The 22,762-nt window shown below is 37.3% G+C and overlaps 1 protein-coding gene across 1 annotated transcript in view; it reads right to left on the bottom strand.

Moving 5' to 3' along the window:
• Nucleotides 1–22,762, bottom strand: part of UBR1 (ubiquitin protein ligase E3 component n-recognin 1) — a 178,133-nt gene that overhangs the window by 104,079 nt on the left and 51,292 nt on the right. The window contains exons 8-15 of the mRNA XM_032297878.1: nt 13,657–13,719; nt 13,311–13,434; nt 12,703–12,810; nt 12,029–12,117; nt 10,047–10,145; nt 8,756–8,913; nt 2,879–2,978; nt 1,607–1,735 (exon numbers count right to left, since the gene is read on the bottom strand). Of these exons, the coding sequence (XP_032153769.1) occupies nt 1,607–1,735; nt 2,879–2,978; nt 8,756–8,913; nt 10,047–10,145; nt 12,029–12,117; nt 12,703–12,810; nt 13,311–13,434; nt 13,657–13,719 (870 nt within the window). The remainder of the gene's footprint in view (nt 1–1,606; nt 1,736–2,878; nt 2,979–8,755; nt 8,914–10,046; nt 10,146–12,028; nt 12,118–12,702; nt 12,811–13,310; nt 13,435–13,656; nt 13,720–22,762) is intronic.

Below are 22,762 nucleotides of genomic sequence, written 5' to 3'. Positions count from 1 at the left end.
TTAAGATAATGCAGTTTGTGAAAACCAGAGGGAAAGAACGTTTCAAGGAGATTAAAGTACTCAAGCAAATACAATGCTACAGACAAGTCAAGGAAGATGGAAACTAAGAAAAGACCTCTGAATTTGGTTACCAAATGGATCCTCTGAGATTTTTTTTTTTAAAATGCAGTTCTTGTCAATTGCTAAGGGCAGAAGTCAAACTGCAAAGAAGTGTTAGAAGCCACAAGTGAAGATACCAAATGTATTTTCTTCTTTCGGAAGACATCAAGATGAAAATATACACCTTCATCTCATCACCTAACAATTGTGCATACCCTCCATAAAAGTGAGGGAAGCCAAAAAATATGTGTTGTGCTTGCTGGACAGTATTTCCTGTGCTGATTGTACTAAAAAGCTACAGCGCTAAACTCTATTGCATCTGTGAGTATGGCTGCTACTCTGAACCTGTGACCAATTGCTGGTGGTGAAGCAGAAGGGAAGAAGAAAAAGAGACCATAGTTCACAGGAGTAGCAAAGGCAAGAAAGGGGGCTTTTATTATTATTGTTTTTAAAAATAAGGGAGTCCTGTTTGTTTATAGTCAGCTCATTAAAAGAGTAGGAAGCACAGTCCAGATAATTCAGGATGCTAACTCCAGGGAAAAGTCACGTAAGTCAGAACCAAGAGTCTTCGTAGAGCCATTAGATTTAAAAAGAGACAAAAAGACCAATAGTGAAGACACAGAAAAACTTAGTCGCTGAATACGTAATGGTAACAGACACATAGAAACTGGAGATGATAAAGGAATTTAATTCAGCTAATGGTAATTTTCTCAGAAAATAAATAAATGAGGTCATCATTCTTAAAGGGAATCTGGGGTAGGACTGTATATTTAAAGAGGGTTATGGTCTAAAATTGTTGTTTAAGGAAATACATTAGTTCTGTATTTGGAAACTAACACAAATAACATGTGTTTTTTTTTTGAGATGGGAGTTTCGCTCTTGTTGCCCAGGCTGGAGTGCAGTGGTGTGATCTTGGCTCACCACAGCCTCCACCTACTGGATTCAAGCGATTTTCCTTCCTCAGCCTCCTGAGTAGCTGGAATTACAGGCATGTGCCACCACACCAGGCTAATTTTGTATTTTTAATAGAGACGGGGTTTCTCCATGTTGGTCAGGCTGGTCTCAAACTCGTAACCTCAGGTGATCCGCCCACCATGGCCTCCCAAAGTGCTGGGATTACAGGTGTGAACCACCATGCCCAGACATAACAGAGGTCTTGCATGAATAATCATCTACAGCTCTCCATTCTTGAAATATTTAAAAGTCTAATAAAGTCCTAATTATCATATTTTAATATGCATGTTTCAGGGAATAAATGTATATATAAATACAAACATACATATATAGAAACCCTGCTATTCCCTAAAATAAGCAAAACTACCATAGGGCACATTTTCTACTGTAGTATGTCGTTTCCTCCTAAATTTAAAAAGACGAATTCAAACATGTAAAAAGCTACTATGAATAACAAAAACTTTACATCAAGGAAGTTACAACATAAAACTATACTATTAATAATTACTATGAATGTAAAAAGGCACTGATCCTACTAACAAATTTTACTTACATCACAAGCACACCACTCTTGGAACATGAGTAAAATATTCTTTAATTGCATCTGTATAGCAATGGCAGCCTCCCAATCAGGATCCACTTCAATGTGTTGCCCAACCTGTCTTCGGATTTCTTCCATTCCCTGCAATTAAAAGTTGGTCAATATCTAACTGTTTGGGCCCTCTCTCTTTGCTCTGCTCTTGGCAAAATATAAAACTGTCAAGATTCACATGCATATATGCATAATATTTTAACATGTTTGTTACACTGGGTCAGAATGCATGGGTTCAAGTCCCAGCTCTCAGGTGTATGCTCAGGGTTAGAATATGAAATGCCAAGCCCAGCCCTGTCTGGTATTTCTAGCTGTGTGACCCTGGGCAAATTATCTCTAAGCTTAGTTACTAAATGGATCCTTAGAGATTTTTTCTAAATGCAGTTCTTGTCAATTAAAAAGGGCATAAGTCAGACTCTAAAGAAGTATTAGAAGCTAAGAAGTGAAGATACTAAATGTAGATGAATTCAGAAGGTTTAGGAGATGTCAAGATGAAAACAGGTACCTTAACCTCATCACCTAACAACTGTGCATGCTTTCCATGGGTGGGGAAGGCAAAAAAAATATGGGTTGTGCTTGCTGCACATACAAGTAACCCTTACATGTAAAATGAGAATATTAATAGCAACTACGTAATAAGACTGCTATAAGGCTCAAAAGAGATCATGCATGAAAAGTACTTACTAAACATTTATCACATGGTAAGCATTCAGTAAACATTAACAGAAGTAGCAATAGGAGACTGGGCCCAGTGGCTCACGCCTGTAGTCCCAGCACTTTGAGAGGCTGAGTCGGGCAGCAAGGTCAAGTGAGCAAGACCATTCTGGCCAACATGGTGAAACATCATCTCTACTAAAAATACAAAAATTAGCTGGGTATGGTGGCGCACACCTATAGTCCCAGCTACTCGAGAGGCTGAGGCAGGAGAATTGCTTGAACCCAGGAGGCAGAGGTTGCAGTGAGCTGAGATCGCACCACTGTACTCCAGCCTGGCGACAGAGCAAGACTCCATCTCAAAAAAAAAAACAAAACAAAACAAAGTAGTAGTAATAGTAAACTAAGGTATATAAAAAGATCTATCAAAACAGGATGAGTGAGTCAATATTTAAATCTCGTTTCTACTTTGCTGGATAAATTCTTTCTTGTATTAAAACCAAAATTTGCTTTAAAAAGACTGGAGTTAAATTTTTAAAAATAAATTTCTCTTACTGATGTACAGAAAAATGATCATACCTGCATACAGGTAAGAATCTTCAAAAAAGATCGAAAACCTTCAAGGAACTGCATCCTTAATCTTTCTGTCCATATCGTGGGTTTGCTGATCAGGATATACCTATTGTTTCAAGAAAGAAAGAAATATTTGACTTCTCTATTTTGAGATAATTTTAAAGTTCTCAGGGTTATAGACAATGTTGATTTATAAAAAAATTATGGATTGCAATTTCTTACAATAATTAGAAGCTCTGAGTAGAGCTAGAATTATTTATCCTGCCTTATTTTAAATACAACCAGTAAAACATGAATGCTCTAGAAAAGGCATATAACAAGCTAACCCTGACTTCACACACTACATTCTCAGAGGTTAGTCTGATTAAGTGAACCTCGAACTGACCAAGCCTGTCACAGCTAACTCTAGACAACCACAGTACAGATTCCCTACAATTGTTTCTACCTCCAGGAGGTAGAAAATCTGTTCCAAATCTCCTGAAAACCTGGAAAAAGGATGTAAGCACCTGTCATCTTGACTTGCACATCAGGATGTACTAGCTTCAAGAGATAAACTCATTTTAGCCTATACTTTGTATGATCAATATTTCTTTTGACTGTAAAGACAATGACTGGTTTCACATACAATGGGAACAGTGTTTATCGTGAAATGAGTTATCAGGAAGTAATTCACAAGTATTAAACACTATTTTGCACTTGACCAATGAGAATAAATTCCTGTTATATAGCAGGTGTTGGGAACAAACATGGACAAGATACACCTGTCCTGAAGTTCAAAGTATAGTGAGAAAAACAGACACGTACAGTAGACAGAAATTCAATGTTAAACACTAAAAGAATGTATAAAGGAAGTAACATAGGTACATAAAGACAAAGCAAAAAAAAAAAAATACATTTTTTTGAATTGTAAAGATAGGATTGTGGTTTAATTTTTCTCATTCTTTAGACATCCATTAATATGTAAATGTACATTAAAAACAGAATCATCAAAGGAACTTGTCAAAGATATAACAGAAATATGCTAATTACCATCTAAATCTTTTAAAGTAAAAGATAAAAAAGATTAAAATTCAGGCCAGGAGAGGTGGCTCACACCTGTAATCCCAGCACTTTGGGAGGCTGAAGCAGGTGGATCACAAGGTCAGGAGTTCAAGCCCAGCCTGACCAAGATGGTGGAACCCCACCTCTATTAAAAATACAAAAATTAGCCAGGAGCTGGGGCAGGAGCCTGTAATCACTGCTACTTGGGAAGCTGAGGCAGGAGAATTGCTTGAACCTGGGCGACAGAGGTTGCAGTGAGCTAAGATCCTGCCACTGCACTCCAGCCTGGGCGACAGAGCAAGACTCCATCTCAAAATTTAAAAAAAAGATTAAAGTTTAAAATCTGTCATATTGAACAAACAGCATTCATGTTTTGTTGCTTTCTAGAGCACTATTACTCAAAGTGTGGTCTACTAACCCATAACATCAGCCTCACCTGAGTGCTCTTTAGAAATGCAAAATCTTGGGCTCTAATCAGACTACTGAATATGAAGCCTCTTCCCCCGCCCCCACACCTCAACCCTGTTTTTTTTGAAACTTGGCCTTACTCTGTTGCCCAGCTTGGAGTGCAGTGGTGCGATCATAGCTCACTGCAGCCTCAAACTCTTGGGCTCCAGTAATTCTTCTGCCTCAGCATCCTCAGTAGCTAAGACTACAGACACATGCCACCAAACCTAGGTAATTTTATTTTTTTGTAGAGATAAAGTCTCACTATGTTGCCCAGGCTGGTTGCAACCTCCTGGTCTCAAGCAATCCTCCTGCCTCAGCCTTAGAAAGCACATGAGCCAACACAATCAGCCCCAGAATCTGAATTTTATAAAGCTCCCCAGATGATTTTCTTCTGCACAGCACAGGAAACTATCAACAGAGTGAAGAGACAATCAACAAAATGGGAGAAAATTTTTGCAAACTATGCATCTGACAAAGGCCTAATAGCCAGCATCTATAAGGAACATAAACAAAATTTAGAAGGAAAAAAAATTAAAAAGTGGGCAAAAGATATGAACGGAACACTTTTTAAAAGAAGACATACATGCGGTCAACAATCACATGAAATGAAGCCCAACATCACTCATCATTAGAAAAATGCAAGTCAAAACCACAATGAGGTAGCATATCACACCAGTCAGAATGGCTACTATTAAAAAGTAAAAAGTAACAGACGCTGGGGAGACTGCAGGGGAAAAGGAATGCTTATACACTGTTGGTGGGAGCATAAATTAATTCAAGCATTGTGGAAGACAGTGTAACAATTCCTTGAACGCTTAAAAACAGAAATACCCAGCAATCTCATTACTGGGTATTCATCTAAAGGCATATAATTCATTCTGTTATAAAGACACATGCACACATACGTTCACTGCAGCACATTCACAATAGCAAAGACATGGGATCAACCTAAATGCCCATCAATGACAGACTGGATAAAGAAAATGTGGTTCATACACACCACAGAACACTATGCAGCCAGAAAAAGAATGAGATCATGTTTTTTCTGAAAACATGAATGGAGCTAGAGGCCATTATCCTTAGCACACTACAGCAGGAACAGAAAACCAAATGCCACATCCTCTCACTTACAAGTGGGAGCTAAATGATGAGAACACCTGGACACACAGAGGGGAAAAACACACACTGGGGGCTATCGGAGGATAGAGGTTGGGAGGACGGAGAGGATCAGGAAAAATAACTAATGGGCACTAGGCTTAACACCTGGGTGATGAAATAATCTTTACAACAAACCCCGTGACACAAGTTTACCTATGTAAGAAGCCTGCAAATGTATCCCTGAACTCAAAATAAAAGTTAAAAAAAAAAAAAAGGCAGCTCCCCAGATGATTTGCATTCACATTAAAATTTGAGAAGCACTGATCTAGAACACAATTTACATTTTTGGTTTCTAGCAATCTCACATAGCTCATGAGTGACCTCTATAGATTACCTACTAAGTAAAGAAGATATAAGAGATTGGAACAAACAAAAATGTAAGGAAGAGAAGGAAATGGAGTCTGTAGAAAAAAATACGTGACAAAAGCAATGGGACAAGAGGAAGAAAAGCATGGAAAGGGTGAGACAATAAGGGACTGATTTGGTTTGAGAGTGTACTATACTTTCTGGAAATGGAACACAGGAAGAGGTTGAAGTAATAAAAGAATAATATTGTTCCCCAATAGAACCAAGATTCAACTGCATCTCTTTTCCAAGTTGCATTTCCACAATAAATTAGCAACTGAGAAACCAAGTACCCCATGAGATACCTCCCATGGAGCAAGTGACAAAACTAAATTAATAGGCATATATTTTTTAGAATAAGAGAGGTAGTAATCCCTCCCTTCTATATTTTACTGGGCAGATCTCAGTTATAGTGCTATGCTCATTTCTTGGCACATAAACAGTATACATGCACCCAGAACAGGTTCAGTAGAAAAGGATAATGATTTAGAAGTAATTTTAACCAACATGAAATAGGAACAGTTAAAGAAATAAATGTAACAATATATAAAAGACTTGGCAGATATGACTGCTGACTTTAAATACTTCTTCAAGTTAAAGGAGAACTGAAGTTGTTCTGAATGGACAAAGAGAGAACTAGAACCAGAAAATAAAAGCTACAAAAAAAATGTTCAATATGCAATAAGAAACTTTATAATAGTTGGAAGAAGCTATCCAAAGTTGGAATGTGCTGTTTTGAGAGAAGGAAAATTTCCTAAGGCAAGCTGAACCAAGTACCTACTAGTACCAACAAAGTTATTTCATGCTGAGGTACAGTCAGATAAACACCTACAAGTTCTGACAGAATTTAGACTTTATCCTGGAAACAAAATACATTAAGTATGGTTATTTTCTAACTTATTTAAAAACGAGGATTCGGGGGAAATTAGTAAATAAATATGTAAGGAAAGACTAAGATGTGACTGCAGAATTTCTACAATGAGAGACTGAGAAAAGAGTGAACACAAATTATTTGCTAAATAAAGGGTTTTTGTGATTAGTGTTTTAGGCCAGGTTTCAGAGCAGGTCTTGTGTTGCTGTTTATGTATCCTGTGAGACTACATGATATAATGAAAGGAACATGAGTTTTACAGATAAAAAGTGTTTATGATCATATCTCGGTTCTGCCACTTACTAGCTTTGTGACCTTAGGCACATATTTACAATCTACAAAGGAAGACTGTATCAACTACCTTCTAAGAACGATGCAAAAATAAAATCAGGTAAAATAACTGAAGCTCCTCGGCACATAGTTACTAATAAATTTCACAGGATCCTTGTGAGAGTGAATTACACAGTACCTGTCAAACAGGGTCCCAAAATGTGTTAATTTTCCCTTCCCCTGGTCACTAGAGACATCCATATTTAGGATGGGGTGTAGGGGAGGAATTGTAAGCATCAGAAGATTTAAAGTTGCCATCCAAACCAGGGACCTTAAAGTTCTACTATAAGGGCAGGTATTTAGGGATGTGCTGGCTCGAAATTATTCACCTTAGAGACTAACTATAGTCAGAGACTATATACACCACTTATCTGGATATAAAAATAACTCAGTTATAAAAATACTTCACAGTAATGACAGCCACAGTAGAGAGATTCTTTTTTTTTCTATAAAGTAGACCAAGGATATTCACTGACTTAACAATAACTTTAAGTACTGCCATTAGCAGTTTTTGTTTTGCACAACCTCTCATTTTTGCACAATTTGGATAAGGAACAAATTTCAATCACAGTGGCTACATATTGATTAACTACTGAATTTACCTACCATCTCTACTTATACTGAAGATGAACCAAAACAATTTACTAAACTTGATTTTATTTTTTTAGAGATAGAATCCCACTCTGCTGCCCAGGCTGGAACGCAGTGGCATGATCATAGTTTACTGTAACCTCAAACTCCTGGAGTCAAATGATCTTGCCTCTGCATCCTGAGAAGCTAGGAATAAAGGCTTGCACTGCCATACCTGGCTAATTTTTATTTTTATTTTTTGTAGAAGCAAGGTCTTGCTATGCTTTCCAGGCTGGTCTGATATAGATGCAATTTTTTTAAATGGAGTATTTTCAGTCTGTGGTTGGTTGACCCACAGATAGGGAGAATCAACTGTATAGGAAAAAGGGAGTTTAAAAACCGTTTATAGCTAGGTGTGGTAGCTCATGCCTGTAATCTCAACACTTTCAGAGGCCAAAGCAGAAGGACTGCTTGAGCCCAGGAGGTCGAAATTAGCCTGAGCAACAAAAAGTGAGACTTCATCTCTACAGAACAATAAAAAATTAGCCAGGTGTGGTGGGACATGCCTGTGGTCCCAGCTACATGGGAGGTTGAGGCCATGAGGTTGAGACTACAGTGAGCCATGTTTGCATCACTGCACTCCAGCTTGGGCAACAGCAGAATGCTGTCTCAAAAAAAAAAAAAAAAAAAAGAAAGTAAAGAAAGAAAGAAAGAAAAAAGAAAATAAGTAAAAGAAAAAGAAAGAAATTTACATCAATAGATTATCTGAAACTATGCACAAAGAGACTATACAGGAAGGACAAAACCAAAGCATGTAAGTGGAAGTGAGTGAAAAGTAAGGTAATTACAATGGAAATGCATTTGGTGATTCCAGGAGACCCCAAGTTCCTGTAAGAGGTCTCCCCACAATACTTTCTTTATTAACCAGGTTTTACAACTCAATAAGAAGCCTTTACTGAAGACATTTATTAACCCAAGGCAGTAACAGTTCTTTGTACTTGCCATCATTATAAAGAGAATTCTAGGTAAGTAAAATGATCAGAGGATTACTTATAAGACAGTGCAAATAAGCACACTGAGTTTAACAGGTGCCTTCACTTTTAACTTGAACAACTTACTTTAGGTCACATATTACTGCATATACTCTTCCCAATTTGTCCTGGCTATAACCCTGGAAGTTGAATTTATTGTTCCTGTCCAAGTACTCAGGTAAAACTTCTAGTAGAGTTTCAGTAATGACAGAGATAACATTCTGCTCTTCAATAAGATGTCGAGCCTGCAGAATATTTCAAGAATATTGTCTTTAGCATTAACTCATTGTGGTATGGACTTGATTTATTCATTCATTTGGTTAGTAAGTCATTTTTAATAAATGTTTGTTATTGAATGTTAAACACAGTCCTTAGTCTCACTGCATAGCAACTACAAAGAAGTTATTTTCTAAAAGGAAAAATTCCCTACTCCTCCATAACTAGACAACATATATCTGGATACCCCAAATCCATTATACACATTATCTAGATAAATGTTTATCATCAGTAATCACACAATTAAGCCGGGTTTGTGGTGGCTCAAGCCTGTAATCCCAGCACTATGTGTGGCAGAGGCAGGCAGATCAGCTGAGGTCAGGAGTTTGAGACTAGCCTGGCCAACATGGTGAAAAGCTGTCTCTACTAAAATATAAAAATTAGCCGGGCATGGTGATGCACGCCCGTAATCCCTGCTACTTGGGTGACTGAAGCATGAGATCACTTGAACCCAGGAGGTGGTGGCCGCAGTGAGCCAAGATCATCCCACTGCACCTCCAGCCGGGGCAACACAAGCAAGACTGTGTCAAAGAAAAAAGAAAAAGAAAAAGAAAAGAGAAAAGAAAAGAAAGAAAGAAAGAAAGGAAAGAGAGAGAGAGAGAGAGGAAGGAAAGAGAGAGGAAGGAAGGAAGGAAGGAAGGAGGGAGGGAGGGAGGGAGGGAGGGAAGGGAGGGAGGGAGGGAAGGAAAATAAATAAGTAAGTATACAAAGGAAGCAGAATCTTCCACTCTCCTCCCAGGCCTATGTACCACCATCTCCCCCAAATGCTTGACAGGCATACCCTCCGGCTTCTTAGTTTTATCTTCCTCTATCTGCCTACAAACAATTCTTAAAATATTTTTGGTATTGAAAAGGCAACATTCCTAAGTTACTAAGGTACTCTAGAGAGTAAGAAACCAGCTGTAGGTGTTATCTGCATTGACTAGGACATGTGAACCAAGGCAGTGCCTCGTTAACTAGTCCTTGGGTACCAATGAAGAATTCACATAGCCCAACTTAGTGATTCTAACATTGTTCTAATTTGATTAAATATTAAGTGAAATTCTTACAAAGCAATACAAGTTTTACTGGGGAAGACTGAAAAGGAATAATCAATACATACCAGAGTAGGAACAGTAAACATCTGAACTGAAAGTGCAGTTATAGAGATACTTCTGTCATGATCATCACTGATATATTCTTTCTGCAGTTGTTTATAATACTGAAATATATAGAGAATCAATCACAAATCACTACTAAAGACTTTTAAAAATCCCAATTTTAACAACTGCTACAAGTTTGTTTCTGTCTATAAAATGTCAAGTAATATAATTCCTATTTATTAAGGCAAGATATTATGATCAGCAAAAATATCTTAGAAGGAGAAAAACAACGAATCAAGTAAAAATTCACCTACTGAATTTAGCAGATAGGAGTGGAAACTATTAAAACATACACATGGTGGGGAGGGGCGGTTAAAAACAACAACAACAAAAAAAAAAAAAAAACAGAGGACTGTAATAGTATACTTTATCCTTTCTCCAAACAGAATCTGAGGCAATCTTTAGCAGCTTCTACTCTAATGGTATAGGGCAGGAGATATATTCAAAGTATTTAACAGCTGATAAAATTCAGAAAAACCAACCAATCAGACTGAATCCAGCCTTAAACAGAATGGATCCTGGCTGTAAATAACTTCTTTCCCATTCTGGTGCATAACAGCTGCAAAACAACCCTGATATGCTGGGAGAACAAAAATAGTAATATACTCAGTCACATAACAAGCATCTACATGTGTAAGGCACAAAGTTGGATACTTAACCTATGTAATTAATTTTACCCTCTGGAATTCCTACAAAGTTTAAGGTGTAACCATGGTGTATGAAAAAAAAAATCATCTAAGTAGGGAGATTAGCTTTTGTATAAGAAAACAAAATTTCATTTCAGATCACACATATGGTCCAATATTCTATATCTAAAGAGTTTTGGAAGAGAAAATCTTGAGTTGCCATCACTGCTGAAAGATAAGACATACAATAAATGTCTTAGTTAGTCTGAATATAAAATCCAGGGAATGCAGGTATCTTATCCCACAGTGTCATTTGCCTACAACAATCATTATTTCTTTCTCTGCTCCTAATTCCATCTTCGGTCCCATATGTATCTTAAGTCTTACAGAATTGCCTGCAACCCAAAATCAGAAGAAATCAACAAGTATTCATTGGATACCTTTATATAAGGCAAAGTAAAAGATTCAGAGGAGTCCCTGATTTGTATAACCTTGCAATCTAATTTGGCAGGTAGACAAAAAAAACACAATAAGGTAAGATATATACGATAGATTAATAAAACATTAAAAAGCTGTAAAGGTTAGCCTTGCATTTTAGCTTCCAACAATTAAATAGAACTCTTGGCCACCTAATTCCTGTCCCCTGCTTTAGCATGCACATCTGTTCTTCTTTTCTGTTATCCTTTTCAATTACTCACTTCTATTCTTATTGTAATTTTGCTAACAGGCAAATAAATGATTAGAAAGATTGAATGCACATGTGAATGTGATAACCTCCCTTTGCTCTGGGTCAGTAGGTTATTTTCCACCTATCTCTTCTCCAAGAATCCTGTTTCCATACTACCAAATGACATTTGTGAAAATGTTTATGCAATGTATGAGAACGAACTTTTTTCTTTTTTTGGAGATGAAGCCTCCCTCTGTCACTCATGCTGGAGTGCAGTGGCTTGATCTTGGCTCATTGCAAACTCTGCCTTCCAGGTTCAAGTGATTTTCCTGCCTCAGCCTCTTGAGTAGCAGGGACTACAGGTGCCTGCCACCATGCCTGGCTAGTTTTTATATTTTTAGTAGAGATGGAGTTTCACCAGTTGTCCAGGCCAGTCTGGAACTCCTGACCTCAAATGATCCACCCACTTCGGACTCCCAAAGTGCTAGGATTACAGGCGTGAGCCAACCTGCAGGGCCAAGAACTAACTTTTGACAAAGAAATATGTAATGACATTTAATTCTTGATTCATAATTATCCCTGTTTCTATTAATTCGTTTATAAAAACTGCCTATTTCTATTTATTGATAAGTAATTTATAAATAATTACCTTCACAAATTCCATAGCAAAGAGTTTTTTGTATTCCATCTCCATAAAAAAACTGCTGAAGATCAATTCATGAATGATCTTACGGGCACCTATAGATTATTTTGGGGAGAGTGGGGGAATAAGAGGAAATCACCAAGGCAAAAACCAAAAACATTCCAGGTATTAGAGTGGGAGAATATTAGAATTATTTCATATGCACCTCTCCCACCACTTCATCTTACACTTCAATTTATCCTCTCCCAACCTTTTCATTTTCTATTTAACTCAAAAGTACTTTAATTCCGTACTTTTCCTTTTCCATGCTTTTAGCTTTTCTCTTGACTTTTGTGTTTTGTTCTTCATGTAGATTTTCACAACAAAAACTAACAGCTTTTTTTTTTTGCCATTCAATAATGGCACTACATGAATATATAGATATATGTATAGACATATACACCATTTTGACTGGCACTCACTAAATGAAAAGGCTGTGTACTTAAAAGACAACATCCCTGGGTTTTAACACCAAAGAATACATACTGACTGGTTAAACTTTATATTCACATGTAATATCTTATCAATCAAAATCACAGATTTAATAACTAATTTAATAAATAAAAGATATTACAGCTCTAGTTTAAGGTCATAATCTTCCTTCGCTTCCCAACAAACAGCATAAGCAACTGTCTACTTACCTTTATAAAGCTTTGCATCCCAAAGCATTAACCTGCTTATGAGACAGGGATTCTCTGAGCCAGGTTCTTCTCTAAGGCATGCTTGGCAAAAGATCTGCCTAAAGTCACCTATAAACAAAAGAGGTCACACAATTAAACAACTTGTATTCTTTTTTTTTTTTAAATAGAGATTGGTCTCGCTTTGTTGCCCAGGCTGGTCTTGAACTCCTGGGCTCAAACGATCCTCCTGCCTCAGCCTCTCACAGTGCTGGGATTACACTCATAAGCCACTATACTTAGCCATAATTTTTGTTCTTATAATATTTCTCCTAAAAGTACATTTCCTATAATAACATATAAAAAGACTAACAGTAATCCTCCCACATTTGATGTAAAGAATAATTCTGTCAATATCAAAGACTCAACAACCAATAAAAAGATAGTACTTGATACTGTGCACTTGAAATAATACCTTATGATATTATGCATCTGAAATGCAATCCTGAAAATTAACGAAATGTATAAACCAAAAAAAACTTTATTTCATAAACAAATGGCATTTTAAAATTTGTGGCTATAAAAAACACAAATATTTTATCAGAAACAAGAAAAACAGGAGGTATGCTTACTTGAATAGCTCATAATTTTGTTCATCCAGGAACCAAGACGCAAAGCAAATTTCTGATGAGCCATAATCTCTGAGTGTAATACTTCTACATGAAGTGGATGTTGAGAGACATTTTCTGAATGACTCTACAAATGAGGGAACAAACCAAAAAACTAGCATTTAAAACTTGCTTTCAGCTGAGGGATCTAGACTTCAAAAAAAGAAATCACATAACCCAGTCAGTTCCAAATCTCTGCATCTAGGTGCCCCAAACCACTTCAACAATATCACTCAAATCATTTTACTTGGGTTCTTATAGTGTACATTTGTCTTTAACGTCTCTTTTTCTCCCTAATTCAGGAAGTTACCTTTATATCTTCCTTTGCTTCCTGGCAAGCAGCATAACCACCTGCTTTAACAGCCCGACGACCCTAATTATAGACAAAAGTGAGAATTAGGTAGTGAAATGATAACCACAATCAATAACCAATATGTAGCCCAAATACTTAATGAGCTCTCAATTACTAAGCACTTGTTGACTAAAAGTTTTAAGATATTGGAACAATACCTGAAAGACAGATACAAATGTTTCACACCTTTATGAAGTATGAGAACTTTCAATGCCTCTAGGAGAGATGTTCTGTAATTTAAGATACTGAGTTTCTTGCCTGCAAGAATGCCCCTTCTTTAGTTACTGTAGTGTTCTCTCTACTTATACGAAACAATGACTCAGGTTTTCTAAACTTCCGCTATGTGTTTAAAATATTCTTTATGAAGGAATTCACAGCTCCTTAACATGTATCCTAATATATACTTGTGGCCTATTAACAGGCTGGAAGTATAACAACTACTGATTCCACCAGTCCTGGAGGCAGTCATGCAAGGTCTATGTAGAATTTTCTTGTAGCTCATTCTTTTACCCATCTATAAAAATTTATCATTTTCTATGTATGCCATTTGAATAAAGTCAGGAAGCACTGTCTTCCTCATTTAACCTCTACAATCACCCTATGAAGAAGGTACACCCCATTTTACAGATGACAAAAAGAAAAACAAAACAGAATTAATGTATCTCCAAATCAGAAAGTTAGCAAGTGACAGATTCAGAGATACATGACAAGTAGTTCATCTCCAGAGTCTGCACTTCTAGCCATCCTATAATAGTCCCTCTTAAGCTCCTTAGGACATAAGCATAAGAACTATCCAAATATATATGGACTACTCATTACACCAGTAAGGTTGCCATTACAGAAAAAGAAAAATGCACAAAAACTCAGGCTGTAAGAGATTTTTAAAAGAACAGATAAGACAAGAATAGTTGTATGAACTCTAGCTCAATGACCTTATGTGATGCTGGCAATTAACCTAAAGCAGTGCATCTCAATAAACCGGGGGAGGAAAATGACCTCATATCCATATTTTTTGGCTGCTATCAAAAAATGACAGGAGAGTTGGCTGCTGATCATGGCGGACAGGAGGCAGGACTAGATTGTAGCTCCGACTCAGATGGATGGAGCAGTGCATGGAGGCTCACATCATGAATTTTAACTCCAGAACAACTGCAAGAACAAACCAGGAATCCAGAGAGGACCCACAGACCTTCTGAAGGAAGCAAACTGCTCCTGCAGGACCTGGGAGACACCTCACATACTCACTCTCACTACTGGCTATCTATCCAGAGGAAGTCATTATATGAAAGATACTTGCATATGCATGTTGATAGCAGCACAGTTCATAATTGCAAAATCATGGAACAAACTCAAATGCCCATCAGTCAATGACTGGATAAAGAAACTGTGGTGTATACACATACACACATGCGTGCACACACACGATGGACGATTACTCAGCCATAAAAAGGAATGAACTGACGGCATTTGCAGCAACTTGGATGAGACTGGAGACTATTATTCTAAGTGAAGTAACTCAGGAATAGAAAACCAAACATCATATATTCTCACTGATATGTGGGAGCTAAACTATGAGGATGCAAACACATAAGAATAATAGAATGAACTTTGGGGACTTGGGGGGAAGGGTTGGAGAGGGACGAGGGATGAAAGACCACAAATAGGGTACAGTATATACTGCTCAGGTGAAGAGTGCACTAAAATCTCACCACTAAAGAACTTACTCATGTAACCAAATACCACCTGTACCCCAATAAGCTATGGGAAAAAAAATGAGTTGGCTATAAAAAAAACCACTAATAACAAGTATTAACAAGGATGTGGAGAAACCCTTGTGCACTGCTATAGAATATATAAAATGGTGCAGCTGCTATGGAAAACGGTATGGTTGTTCCTCAAGAAATTAGAAATAGAATTCTTATATGATCCAGTAGTTCCACTTATGGGCATGTACCCAAAAGAACTGAAAGCAAGGACTTGAACGAACATTTGTGGATCCATGTTCATAAGAGCATTATTCACAATAGCAAAAGGTGGAAGCAACCCAAGTGTCCATTGACAAGATGCACAGGTAAACAAAATATGATGTGTGTGCATACATACTGTATACAATACAAAACTGTAATCTGTGTGTGTATATATATATGCCATATATGCCATACACTCTATGTATGTATATACCATATATATGTATGTGTGTATATACAGTAAAAAATATATATTTATATACAAATGTAACATTTATATATAAATATATATTACACACATAGTATAACACTATTCAGCCTTAAAAAAGAAATCCCACCACTTGGCAAAATGTGTGTATTTTATATGTATATGATATAATATTACACACATAGTATAATATTATCTATTCAGCCTTAAAAAAGAAAGAAATCTCATCACTTGATAAAATATGGATAAACTTTGAGGACATTATACTAAGTGAAATAAACCAGTCACAAACAGACAAATACTGCATGATCCCACTTATATGAGCTATCTAAAATATTCAAGCTCTTAGAAAGCAGAATTGGTGGTTGCCAGGGGCTAGAGGGAGGGTAAAAGGGGGAATTGTTCAATGAATATAAAGTTTTAGTTCTGCAAGATGGAAAAGTTCTAGAGATCTGCTGTATAACAATGCACATAGTTAACACTAGTATACTGTACCCCTAGAAAAAGATTAAAATGGTATATTTTGTTATGTAGATTTTACCACCATTAAAAATTTTATTGAATGAATGAATGGAGATGGAGTCTCACTCTGTAGTCCAGGCTGGAAGACAGTGGTGTGATCAAAGCTCACGACAGCCTTCAACTCCCAGGCTCAGCCTCCTAAGTAGCTGGGACTACAGAAATCCAATAAAAATAACCTTTCTTAGTGACCAAAAAATGGGGGTGGGAGTAGATCAACTGGAGGGAGGCAGTGTTTTCAAAGTACGCGGTCATTTCTTTCCTCTTCTCTTCTCCATACTCCTAATTCTGATTTCCTAGGTTTGGGCTGGCATGTCTACTCTGAAAAAAAAAAGTATTTCCAAGTGATTTCTAATAGGTTACCTTTATCCTCATACTATAGCTGAAAACACAGAACTACAAGAGTGTATCTTTAAGGGTTTGTAAAACAGACTAACTGCAAGAGTTTCTTCTAGCCAAGGAGTACATTTTTCACCTTAATTGGGTGTACAACCTTATCTCATGTCCTATTTTACCTTCTGAATAATCATTTATTAAAAAACTTTTCTTGGAATCACCATCGCCTTACGGAGTCTTTGGACCCCCAAAACAAGACAACCTATGAGTAAGTAGATTAGCTGTAGCTACAGGCCTTCTCCACTTTGACTACAGAGGAGAGCAGTAACAGGAATAAGACTAGGAAGAGATAGGGCAAAGACTGGGAGACACAGATCTTTCCATTCCATATGAAAACCAACAAAGCACAGCCCCATGCTTTCCCAAGCCAATTCTTCTCCTGGGACACTGGTTTACCCTACTGGTATGTGTCTTGTAAGAGTCCTAAGATCATGGTAGCTTACAGTAATCTTCCCAGAATATATCTTGGTATCTACCAAGATTTTCTCTTATAATCTGCAATATTAACCATGTACATAAGATGGCAAAAATATGACCTGGGGGCTAGGCACAGTGGCTCACACCTGTAATCCCAGAACTTTGGGAGGCCAAGATGGGCAAATAATCTGAGCCCAGGAGTTCGAGATAAGTGTGGGCAACATAGTGAGACCCTGTCTCTTAAAATAAATTATTTTTTTAATGTGAACTTAAAAAGAACACCATTACATATTTAAAATTTCTCTTGAATGCCTGTTTCTTTCATAAGAACAGTATAGAATAATAATTTGAAGGCAGATTCAATCTGATTCATCTTTGTATTTCCTCAAAGTGCTTTAATAAATGTTTAGTGAAATGATTTATAGTACCACATTTTAAGATAATCTCTGATAAACTATTATTTACCTAGGGGGAGGAGGTGGAGAGAAGGAAATAGAGCTTGATCAGTATGAGCTTATTATCATAGAACAGTAGAAGAAAACAAACATAAGAAATTATAGTCTTTAAAAACTATTTGATGGGTTACTGTCTGAAAGCAAAAGAAGACCTCTTCTGGGTTGTTTTAAAAAAATTAGTCTGAAAGCACATGGAGACAGATTTTGGGTTAACACAGGAAAAAAAAATGTCTAAGAATGAGAGTTGTCCAACAAGCCAAGCAATCAGAGAAACAAACTCTCTAAGTGCTCAAAGCACAAGTTAGAGGACCAAGGATACTGTGCTCTCAGTATGAGGATGGCCAACTGCAGTGGTTTTTCACTATTTCCTATCTTACATCTTTTTTTTTAAGAGATAGAATCTTGCTCTGTTGCCCAGGCTAGACTGAAATGGTGCAATCTTGGCTCACTGCAACCTCCACCTCCCAGGTTCAAGTGATTCTACGTCCTCAGCCTTCTGAGTAGCTGGGATTACAGGCATGCACCGCCATGCCAGGCTAATTTTGTATTTTTAGTAAAGATGGGGTTTCGCCATATTGGCCAGGCTGGTCTCCTGACCTCAGGTGATCTGCCCGCCTCAGCCTCCCAAAGTGCTGGGATTACAGGTGTGAGCCACCACAAGCAGCCCTATCTTACATCTTAATACTCACTTTATCACCAAACAGGATCAGACTAGGACAAAAACAAAGGCTCCACTTTTCTCCTAAGAAGAATATTTAAAGATTGTCTTTTAAGGTCTTTTTGATTACAGCCACCTAATGTTTTCCGAATGAGACAGGGTATAAACATATATCTAATAATTATTGTGAAAATCCAACATCCCAAGTAGGTTTTACTTTATACAACTAGTACTGTAGTTGAAAATCACGAGCCTGATTAACCTTTAAAGTTCCTTCTATAGCCTATAACTACAGTGTACCAATGGTAATATAAGTATTGACATCTGATCAAACCTGGTATCATTCTGAAGGACTAAAAACTATTTGTTAAATACCCCATTTCATTTTTTTTCTTCCATTATTTTCTGTCTTCTTTTCCCATCTCTATTCTTTTTGGCTTTTCTTTCTTTTGCCTTCTTTTCTCTTTCTTCCTCTGACTGGTTCTCCTTTCCTAGTCTTCCCCCTCCTTTTTTTTTCTTCTTTTAAGTTCCAGGGTACAAGTGCAGGATGTTCAGGTTTGTGACATAGGTAAACATGTACCATGGCGGTTTGCTGCAGAGATCAACCCATCACCTAGGTATTAAGCCCAGGATCCATTAGCGATTCCTCCTGATACACTCTCCCCCCCATCCCCCAACAGGCCCCAAGTGTGTTGTTCCCCACCAAGTGGTCATGTGTTCTCATCATTCAGCTCTACTTATAAGTGAGAACATGCAGTATTTGGTTTTCTGATCCTGTATAAGTTTGCTGAGCATAACGGCTTCCAGCTCCATCCACATTCCTGTAAAGAACACAATCTTATTCCTTTTTATGGCTGCATTTCTCTAATGATCAATGATGTTGAGTTTTTTTTCACGTTGGCTGGCTGCAAGTATGTCTTCTTTTGAGAAGTTCATGTCTGTTTATGTCCTGTGCCTACTTTTTAGTGAGGTTGTTGGTTTTTTTCTTGTAAATTTGTTTAAGTTCATTGTAGGCTGGGTATTAAATCTTTGTCAGATGGACATATTGCAAAAATGTTATCTTATTCTGTAGGTTGTCTGTTCACTCTGATGACAGTTTCTTTTGCTGTGCAAAAGCTGTTTAATTAGATCCCATTTGTCAATTTTTATTTTTGTTGCAATTGCTTTTGGTGTTTTTGTAATGAAATCTTTGCCCATGCCTATGTCCTGAATGGTACTGCCTAGATTTTTTTCTAGGATTTGTTTTTTCAGATGAAGTCTCACTCTGTCGCCAGGCTGGAGTGCAGCAGCGCGATTTTGGTTCACTGCAACCTCCACTTCCTAGGTTCAAGCGATTCTCCTGCCTCAGCCTCCTGAGTACCTGAGACTACAGGCATGTGCCACCACGTCCAACTTATTTTTGTATTTTTAATAGAGAAGGAGTTTCATGATGTTAGCCAAGATGATCTCAATCTTTTGACCTCATGACCTGCCCACCTCAGCCTCCCAATATGCTGGGATTACAGGTGTGAGCCACCATGCCCAGCCAATTTTCTAGGGTTTTTATAGTTTTGGATATTACATTTAAGTCTCTAATCTATCTTGAGTTAATTTTTATATAAGGTATAGGGAAGGGGTCCAGTTTCAATTTTCTGCATATGACTAGCCAGTTATTCTAGCACCGCTTATTGAATAGGGAATCCTTTCCCCATTGCTTGTTTTTGTCATGTTTGTCAATGATCAGTTGGTTCTAGGTGTGCAGTCTTATTTCTCAGTTCACTATTCTGTTCCATTGGTCTATGGGTCTGTTTTTGTACCAGTACCATGCTGTTTTGGTTACTATAGCCTTGTAGCAGAGTTTAAAGTAGGGTAAAGTGTGATGCCTCCAGCTTTGTTCTTTTTGCTTAGAATTGTCTTGGCTGTTGAGGCTCTTTTTTGGTTCCATATGAATTTTTAAATCATTTTTTCTAATTCTGTGAAGAACATTAATGGTAGTTTAATGGGAATAACACTGAATCTATAAATTACTGTGGGCAGTATGGTCGTTTTCACAATGTTGATTCTTCCCATCCATGAACATGGAATGTTTTCCCATGTTTTGTGTCCTCTTGAGCAGTGGTTTATAGTCTACCTTGAAGAGGTCCTTCACTTCCCTTGCTAGCTGTATTCCTAGGTATTTTATTCTCTCTGTAGCAATTGTGAGTGGACGAGTTCATTCATGCTTTGGCTCTCTGCTTGCCTGCTATTGGTATGTAGGAATGCTCTTTTGCCTGCTAAATCTTCACCTTTCTTGTGATCTTTAAGGACTGCCTTACCTTCCTTTTTCTCAATCTTCTTAACTGTAGATAAATATAGCTTTCAACCATTCCTCTTAAAACTCACTCATACTCCTGGCTCTTCACTTCCTTACAATAAATCTAATTTCAGAAATCTACCAACCACAGAGAACACACTTATTAAAATACTTGAGCTGTGTTAAATTACAAGGAAACTGGAAAGAGTCAATCTGAGACCAGTAATGATTAACACAGATTTAACACCTCCACTTGACTATATCTAACTTACAAGGTCATCCAAAACTTAGGAGAAAACACAGCTCACATTTATATGCTGATCATATCAGTAAATAACTGTTTATTTTAGCCTTTGAGCAAACAGAGACTTATTTATATAGAAGAAAAATGCTGGAAAAAACATAGGCTGACCAAAATGTGCTCCTTGAATTAGGAGTACAAAAATCACCTGGGAACTTGTTAGAAATGAAGAACTGAACTGCATACCCCATGGCAAATCAGAATTTACATTTTGCTTTGCTTTAGTTTTTTTTTGTAGAGACAGAATCTCGCTATGTTGCCCAGGCTGGTCTCAAACTCCTGGCCTCAAGCAATCCTCCTATCTCAGCCTTCCAAAGTGCTAGAAGTACAGGCATGAGCCACGGCACCTGGCCCCTAGAATCTGCATTTTTTTTTTTTTTTTTTTTTTGAGACAGAATCTCCCTCTGTTGCCCAGGCTGGAGTGCAGTGGCATAATCTCAGCTCACAGCAACCTCTGCCTCCTGAGTTCAAGCGATTCTCCTGCCTCATCCTCCTAAGAGAAGCTGGGACTACGGGTGCCCACCACCATGCCTGGCTAATTTTTTTGTATTTTGAGTAGACATGAGGTTTCACCATATTGGCCAGGTTGATCTCAAACTCCTGACCTTGTGATCCGTCCACCTCAGCCTCTCAAAGTGCTGGGATTGCAAGCGTGAACCACCAAGCCCGGCTTTCTTTTTTCTTTTTTTGAGATGGGAGTCTCGCTCTGCTGCCCAGACTAGAGTGCAGTGGCACAATTTTGGCTCACTGCAACCGCCGCCTCCCAGGTTCATGCAATTCTCCTGCCTCCTTAGCCTCCCAAGTAGCTGGGACTACAGGTGCATGCCACCACACTGGGGTAATTTTTTTGTAATTTTTTTTAGTAGAAACGGGGTTTCACCATGTTAGCCAGGATGGTCTCAATCTCCTGACCTCATGATCCACCCACCTCAGCCACCCAAAGTGCTGGGATTACAGATGTGAGCCACTGTGCTCAGCTGCATTTTTAATAATGTGAATTATTAAACTTTTCAGGTTAAAATTAAACTTTGAAGAGTACCATTCTAACCAGAATTCTTATCTACTCATAATGGGTTACTGGTGTGCCAAGATACTGATCCTCTTAATTCTCCAGGTACTAAACACAGGTTTATGAAATAGAGATAATAATATTATCAATCTCAAAGGGTTTACTTATGGCTATGGGGGTTAAATGAGATATTACATATAAAGTATACCATGTCTGACATATGTAAATACTTCGAAAATGTTAGCTATTACTAGCTATTCATATCCTTTTGTTTTTTTCATTTTATTTGCTCTTTCATTAATGATTTGCAATCACATAAGCTATACATAAGAAACACAGAGAAAGTTAATCCCCATTCTAATTCTATATTAAACCATGTGTTTTTAAAAAGTATATTAAAAATCAAAAAATTAAATTACTAATGTCATGCTATTTCTTACACTAGATTATATAGCACCCAAGGGCAAGGATGAAGTTAATATTCCTTTTATATACTTATATTACCCAAAGAACCCATTTTGCTCTGGATGGATGTTAAATAAACTAAGCCATAGAATACTATTCTAAAAATAATTTAAATAAATCATGTTAAGACTTCCAAAATGATCAACTTTTCATAATTCATGCACTTATTCATTCATTCAATAAATAATTATACGACCAGACTAAAGTTGAGCTGCCATTCTTACCTATGCTTTCCCAAATAAATTCAGTAACTTGCTATTTATTTAAAATAAAAGATAAAAGTTACAAATAATTATCTAAAACTATGATACACACCCACAAAATTGAAGTTCTAACCAATTTACCTAGGATGTAAGGAATAAATGGAGAGGATGGTTGTCCCTAGCACAGTATTGAG

Source organism: Sapajus apella, unplaced genomic scaffold, assembly GCF_009761245.1.
Source record: "Sapajus apella isolate SASKATOON/1434 unplaced genomic scaffold, GSC_monkey_1.0 scaffold37, whole genome shotgun sequence".
Taxonomy (NCBI): domain Eukaryota; kingdom Metazoa; phylum Chordata; class Mammalia; order Primates; family Cebidae; genus Sapajus; species Sapajus apella.
This window is presented reverse-complemented; position numbering and strand designations above follow the sequence as displayed.